General features: G+C 40.1%; 2 protein-coding genes and 1 pseudogene across 4 annotated transcripts in view; 2 read left to right on the top strand and 1 right to left on the bottom strand.

Moving 5' to 3' along the window:
* LOC104772694 lies at positions 7-1,968 on the top strand (annotated as a pseudogene).
* Positions 2,329-5,876, top strand: LOC104772722 (factor of DNA methylation 4-like). The gene is made up of 7 exons (XM_010497306.1): positions 2,329-2,473; positions 3,004-4,220; positions 4,304-4,485; positions 4,569-4,637; positions 4,722-5,015; positions 5,165-5,374; positions 5,471-5,876. Exons 2-7 carry the CDS (start codon positions 3,011-3,013, stop codon positions 5,705-5,707), a joined length of 2,202 nt encoding a protein of 733 aa, XP_010495608.1. The 5' UTR covers positions 2,329-2,473; positions 3,004-3,010; the 3' UTR covers positions 5,708-5,876.
* The window catches only part of LOC104772706 (putative pentatricopeptide repeat-containing protein At1g13800), a 3,947-nt gene continuing 2,843 nt past the window's right edge, over positions 5,967-7,070 (bottom strand). For 2 of the 3 annotated variants that reach the window (XM_010497296.2, XM_010497293.2), the window contains 2 exons: positions 6,130-7,051; positions 5,967-6,056 (listed from right to left, as the gene is read on the bottom strand). In XM_010497296.2, coding sequence (XP_010495598.2) covers positions 6,305-7,051 — 747 coding nt within the window. In that variant the 3' untranslated portion in view covers positions 5,967-6,056; positions 6,130-6,304. The remainder of the gene's footprint in view (positions 6,057-6,129; positions 7,052-7,070) is intronic. The other variant, XM_010497300.2, reaches the window with a different exon arrangement.

The following is a 7,070-nucleotide window of genomic DNA, read 5'->3' on the forward strand; positions in this document are numbered from 1 at the left end:
CAGTTTCTGAATCCTCCTCAGTCCTCACATTATCCAGTTCATCGCTTAAACCCGCAACAACTCCGGTTAACAATCCCAGCCGGCGAATCGAATCCACGGTGAGTCTTTTTGTTTTTACAAAATCGAATTTTTGTGTACCCTAGATTTTGGAATTCCGATTAAGTTAGTTTTTTTTTTTGTTCGTAGCTCTTAGCTCTTAGGGTGAATGATGATGCCTCGTGACGATAGATTTAGCGAACTACCGGATCCTTTGATAACTCAAATACTCCTACACCTTCCGACTAAAGATTCGGTGAAGACGAGCGTTTTATCGACTAGGTGGAAGACTCTATGGCTACATGTCCCTGGGCTTGACTTAAACTGCTGTGATTTCTCTTTCAAAAACCAGAACGAGCTTGAGATGGTTACTTTCATCGACAGGTTTCTCCAGTTCAACCCTGAGTCACGCCTGCTCAAATTCAAGGTTGATTACAGTAGATATAAGATACCCCAGTTCGAGGATCGGATCGGCGATGCGGTTAGCCGCGGGGTTAGGGTTCTAGATGTGAAGAGCAATACATTGTATCAAGATGCTGATGACGGACTTGTCTATCCTTGTATCGAGTTCATGCCTTTGAATCTCTATACCAGCAAGACTTTGGTTTCTTTAAAGCTCTAGTGTTCGGGTCTTTGGGAACCTGAGGGTTCTGTTTACATGCCTTGTCTCAGATTCATGCATCTTCAAGGACTTAGATGGCGTAGTAGTATTGGTGGTGGTGGTACTATGAATCTGGAGAAGCTCGTCTCAGGTTGTCCTGTTCTTGAAGAACTCACCTATGTAAAGGACATTAATGATGATGAATCGGTGGTTACGCGTGTGAGATCTCGGAGCCTGAAGAGGTTTACTGCTCCGGTTGAGTATGGGTATTATGGTAATCTGGGAGTGGCTCAGACGTTTGAGATTGATGCTCCGGGACTAGAGTATATGAGTCTCAAAGAAAACCATTTTGATAGAATCGTGGTAAAGAACCTGACTTCTTTGTTCATGGTTGACCTTCATATCAAATTCATGGTCGAGTCTGGCCGGATGTTTGATTCGGAGGACTTGTCAAAGAGAAACGAAATCTGTGATTTTCTCACTGGGATATCTAGTGTTAGACATATGACCATCTCTCATCAAACAGTGAAGGTAATATATATGTTGTTAATACAACACTTCTTAGTCTTTGTCTGGTTGGAAAACTCTCACTCACTAGTATCCTTTCTCCTTTGCTTGTTGTTGCAGGTCCTTGGTCTTTACTCAAAAGTAGGAGTGATTCCCAAATTCAACAACTTGTCCCGTTTACATGCTGTGTTCCCGAGCTCCTTCATACAGTTTTTGCCAGTCTTTCTTGAGAGTCTCCCTAACCTGAAACATTTAACTTTGGTAAAACCTGTTTATGGATTTTGGCTTAACAACATTGTGGTTGTTGTGGATGGTTTCTAAATAGGAATACCCTGGTGTTTGCAGGAGATTCCTTATGTAAAGGAGAAGACGGAGGAATTCAAACTCGTAAATGTGCCTCAGTGTTTGGTATCGGCTCTCGAGTTTCTTGAGCTGAAACGATTGTTTGACTGGAGGAAAGAGGAGATGAAAGCAGCGAGCTACTTTCTTGAAAACTCAGCAGTCCTCAAGAAACTGACTCTGAGGTTCATGGGTTGTCCTAAATACTATTCGGATACAGATATCTATGAGGAGCTTAATAATCTCAGAAAATGTTCTCCAACATGTCAAATTATCATTGCCTGATGAATTTGATGCACAAAAGCAGGAATGAGACAATGAGCATTCTCAGTGTAGGAGTCTGTCATGAATTCTTGAAGTTGAGCTTTTAGCATTCTTCTTTTTAAAGATCATTTTTGTTGGATTTCTCAATTTCAATATTTGTTTCTTGGATATTGTATTCTCTTATTAATAAATTGAAAATAAAAAGGTGAAAGAAAAAAGCATTGGTCATTGGTCAATGAGTAGGAACGTTGAACATTACATGCTGGAGTAAAGCCAAATAGCTTTGAGACCCTCTCAGTCTAAGCTCTGAACTGAACCAATGATAGGAGGAACACGCTTGTTTAATTTAGTCAGAAACTCATGTTCACCCAGTCAAAAACATATAATTTCTACAATGTTCGATTCCGGTTCGATTAATTTGGTATACAACATATAAAATCTTGATTCACTCTGTATCTGCTTCTGCTCGATTAATTCGGTATGAAATAATCAAACCAATCAATATAAATTTCGGTTAAATGAGAATGTAGTTTTTTTGGTTCGGTTTGGTCTAGATATGACGACTCCAGTCCAGTATAGAACACGCTAAATGGGAGAGTTGCAATTCTTTTTCGCCTTTTTTCACTCTTTTCTTTCCAGTCACGGTTTACGCGTCACTATCTATCTCTCCCCCACACCTGATTGAAAGGGAGACTCGTCGCCGTTGTTCGTGGCGGCACTTCAAAGGTTTGCTTCATCCTCCTCCTACTTCTCTCGCTTATCTTTCTTTAACAGCTCTTATTTTACAGACATTTTACGAATTTTGTCTTTTTTTCTTTTAAAAAAAAAACTGTTTCCGTGAAATTCTCTTATGTCTGTGTGTCATTTCGTTGGTCCATTTTAGTGTCTCTCTTCGTCGTGTATGTGGTCTGGAGATACGCAATTTCCATTTTGTTCTTCTGATCTCATATCCCATTTGGGTGTTAGCGAAATGCAGTTGGGTTATAATTGTTAGGGTTTTCTTTCACTAGTTTTGTTTCTCATCTTTAGTAATTTACTGGGTCGGTTGTCTTACTCGTCTTCTTCGTCTAGGTGTTAAAAAGTTGTGATTTTTATTAGGTTTCTGGAATTGGGTTTCGTCAATTTCAGGGTTTAAGGATAAGGGTTTTATGCTATCATCATCATCATCATGAGACTTGATGATTATAATTCAAATTTTTGCTACACGAGCTTCTTTTGGCTTACTGTGGGATACTATGGGATGTTTTGTGTTGTAGGGTTGCAATGTATTCTAGAAGAGAGCTGGAGGATTTGGAGTACAGATACTACAGTGATATGAAAGATGGTTCAAGGAAGGTCAAAATCTCAGAGTCTCTGTTCAGATGTCCCTTCTGCTACAGAGATCGAAAGCGTGATTACCAGTTTGATGACTTGCTTCGACATGCTTCTGGTATTGGCGGTAGTTCCCGCACTAAGGATGGCCGAGAGAAAGCTAGACATTTAGCACTCGAGAGATATATGAGGAAGTATCTCCGCCCTCTGGAAAGACTCGATTCTACTCCAACTCCAGATATCTCTTCTCTTCCTAAAGAGGATTTAACTGGAAAGTGGATATCTACTTTGTCAACTTTTGAAGGAGAACTGATTGAAAATTCTAGTTCACCATATACTGCTCAAGCTGAACCCAAGTCTGTCTCAGTAGATGATCCTGGACTAAGTGGTGGAGAAAGACCAATATTTTCTGATAAACCAAACTCCTCATTTAGCAATGAAGACAAATCATACCCTGCCAAAAGACCTTGCCTAATTGCTGGTGTGAAAGAGGAAGAAGAACCTGTCCAACAGATTGGTCTCAGCCATGGTGTTAAGTTTTCTCCAAAATTTCCTCAAAGGCTGGATTCTTTGGCTGCTGGTAACGGGGATCAGATGTTTGTGCATCCCTGGAAAGGTATCCTGGCGAACATCAAAAGAATTTTTAATGAGAAAACAAGAAGGTATGCTGGTGAGAGTGGAAGCAAGATAAGGGAAGATATGGCCAACAAAGGGTTTAATCCCCTCAAAGTCACGCCACTGTGGAACGGAAGACTTGGTTTTACTGGTTTTGCTGTTGTTGACTTTGGTAAAGATTGGGACGGATTCAGAAACGCCACCATGTTTGAGAAACACTTTGAAGTCAATCATTGTGGGAAGAGAGACTATGATCTCACTCGTTATCGAGGTGATAAACTTTATGGTTGGGTAGCAAAACAAGATGACTACTATTCAAGACATTATATTGGTGACCACCTCAGGAAACAAGGGGACTTGAAGAGTGTTTCTGGTAAAGAGGCAGAAGATCAAAGAAAGACATTGTCACTGGTCTCAAACTTGGAAAACACACTGGAGACCCAAAGCAGTAGTCTTCAACAAATGGAGAGCGTATACAAAGAAACCAGTTCAGCGCTTGAGAAAATAATGAGAGAGAAGGATGAAATGATCGACAGACATAATGAACGTATGTTCTCTTTCCAATGATATGAATTTTTGCTTGGTCTTGTATTTATTTGGAAACTGATTAGTTTACTTTTCAATGATTAGAAATGAGTATTATGCAGCAAACTGCCCGTGATTATTTGGCCAGTGTTTACGAAGAACATGAAAACGCCTCTCTTCATCTGGAAGCTCAAAGGAAAGCATATGAAGACCGGGAGAAATATCTAGATACGTGTCAAGCTAAGAATAAGACTGAGCGGAGAAAGCTTCAATGGCAAAAACAAAAGGTAACATTCACATGCTTTGCACAACTTTACCTTATACTATCTTGATCTTAGCAATAATTCTTGGAATCTTAAATTTCTGCCAGAACTTAATGGCAATGCAAGAGCAACAAAAAGCTGATGAAGACATGATGAGATTGGCAGAACAGCAACAGGTAGGCTATACACTTTAAAAGTTAATGTTCTTTCTGTCGGTTTGATTTTTGGCCATAGTTGTAAAGTTGGCTGTTGGTTTACAGAGGGAGAAAGATGAATTACGCAAGAAAGTTCGTGAGCTGGAGCAGCAGATCGATGCTGAGCAGGCATTGGAGCTAGAGATAGAGCGTATGAGGGGTGACTTGCAGGTCATGGGACACATGCAAGAAGGTGAAAGTGAAGATCCAATAATAAAGAAGATGATAGAAACGACAAAGGAAGAACTGAAGGACAAAGAAGAGGAGTGGGAATTCCAAGAGTCAATCTATCAAGCTCTTGTTGTAAAACATGGCTACACTAACGATGAGCTACAGGATGCGCGCAAGGCTTTGATCAATGTAAGCCTCCATGTTTTTGCCTGGTAACTCGTAATAGAACCAACACTCCGATGATAGTATAAGTGATAGAACCAACACTCCGATGATAGTATAAGTGATTTGCCGTTTATGTTCTGGTACTTGTTACTCATGTTGTTTAAGCTATGCAGTCAATGCGACAGTTGACCGTACGAGCTTACATTGGTGTGAAGAGAATGGGAGCATTGGATGAGAAACCATTCCAAAAACTAGCTAAAGAGAAATATCCAGCCAAAGAAGCTGATGAAAAAGCCGCAGAGCTCTATTCCTTGTGGGAAGAGCACTTGGGAGACTCGGCTTGGCATCCGATTAAGGTCGTCGTAAAAGATGGAAACCCGAAGGTAAACAAACATGTTTTTCTCTTCCAACTATGCTTCTAGATGATATCTTAGCTCCTGCAATTTAAGAACATGAGAGAGACTATAACGAGTTTGCAGGAAGAACTTAATGAAGAAGATGAGAAGCTACAAGAGCTGAGGAAAGAATTGGGGGAGGAAGTGTATGCAGCTGTGACACAAGCGCTAAAAGAAAGGAACGAGTATAATGGCAGTGGAAGGTACATAGTGCCTGAGCTTTGGAATTTTAAAGAAAACAGAAAAGCTACTCTCACGGAGGGAATTGTTTATCTGGTCAACTTGTGGAAACAGAAGAAGCCGAAGCCGAAGCGTAGATAAGATTTTATGATTATCTCCACTAAGATATTAATTCCTCCACTTTTCTAAACTGCTGCAATCATGAATATATATCACAGACTTACAAGGCTTGTTTGGTTATTGAATTACACGTTACATTTCTAAGTACTACAAATATATATATATACACAATCAAAAGGGCTTCGTGTTATTTTATACTGTCGTCGTGATGCTTTCTGGAGATTACTTCCTGTGTTGAGATGGCGCCATAAATAAGAAAATGCAGGGTACAAATAGAGCATTGAAAATCCCCTGATTCAGAGCTGATGAATCCTGACCCTTCTTGTCAACGTTATTGCCACAAGCCGCACATTGTGCTTTACTTCTATGCCTGCAGTGATAGTTTTATTCCTTGAAACGGATAAATTTCGAAGAAATGGTTTTGTGATAAGCAAAGTATCTACCTTTATGGTTCCTCTGTGACAAGCTTCAGTCCTGCCTTTTCTCTTTTTCCGTCCCATCATTATACCAGTCTCAAAAACTGATGCACATTTCTTGTCAACTGACAAAGAACTTTGTTCTCAAGACCACTGTGCTTCCAAATGCTCACCTGACCATTTAAATATAGGTTCTTCATCATCATCTGAGTCTCTTGGCCTTTAATACAGACAGGGAAGCTTCAGTCGGTTTAATCCCGTTTGCCAACATCTCTTTCATAAGTGTGACCGCCTTACGTGCAGATCCATTCCTACGAAAACCAGCTATTAGCGTTGTGTACGACACAGCATCAGGCTTTAACCCGCTTTCAATCATTAGATCAAATATCATTTTCGCCTCTTTAAGATTTCCCATCTTACAACTACCAGCTATTAGTGCTGTGTAAGGCGCAGCATCAGGATCCACCCCACTTTTGATCATTTGATCAAAGATTCTTTTTGCCTCTGTAAGATCCCCCATCTTGCACTGCCGATCAATCAGAACCGTGTAGTAGAAGACATCTGGTTTAACATCAAAGGCTTTCATTTCCCTCGTAAGATCCAGTTCTGGATCGTTACTGAGCAAAACTGTGTATGTTACCACATCAGGTACGATTTCTCTCTTCTTCATCTCTTTAAAATGAGTTTTGGCTTTGTCCAGGTCGTTTAACTGGCAATATCTGTTAATCATGACTGTGTAGTAAACAACGTCTCGTTTAACATCAAATGCTTCCATTTCCCTCTTCATATCCAACTCTGGAATGCTATTGAGTAAAACTGTGTACGTTACCACATCAGGTATGACATCTCTCCTCTTCATGTCTTGAAAAAGAGCATAGGCTTGCTTCAGCTTGTTTAACCGGCAACAGGTGTTAATCATGTTTGTGTAAGTGAACAAATCAGGGATAATCTCTTTACTAAGTAATATT

This window comes from Camelina sativa, chromosome 3, assembly GCF_000633955.1.
Source record: "Camelina sativa cultivar DH55 chromosome 3, Cs, whole genome shotgun sequence".
NCBI lineage: Eukaryota > Viridiplantae > Streptophyta > Magnoliopsida > Brassicales > Brassicaceae > Camelina > Camelina sativa.

Coding starts and splice junctions, on each gene's coding strand:
- LOC104772722 (XM_010497306.1), top strand. CDS start 3,011: ATGTATTCTAGAAGAGAGCTGGAGGATTTGGAGTACAGATACTACAGT. Junction 4,638..4,721: donor GATTGGCAGAACAGCAACAG/GTAGGCTATACA, acceptor GTTGGTTTACAG/AGGGAGAAAGATGAATTACG. Junction 5,016..5,164: donor CGCGCAAGGCTTTGATCAAT/GTAAGCCTCCAT, acceptor TAAGCTATGCAG/TCAATGCGACAGTTGACCGT.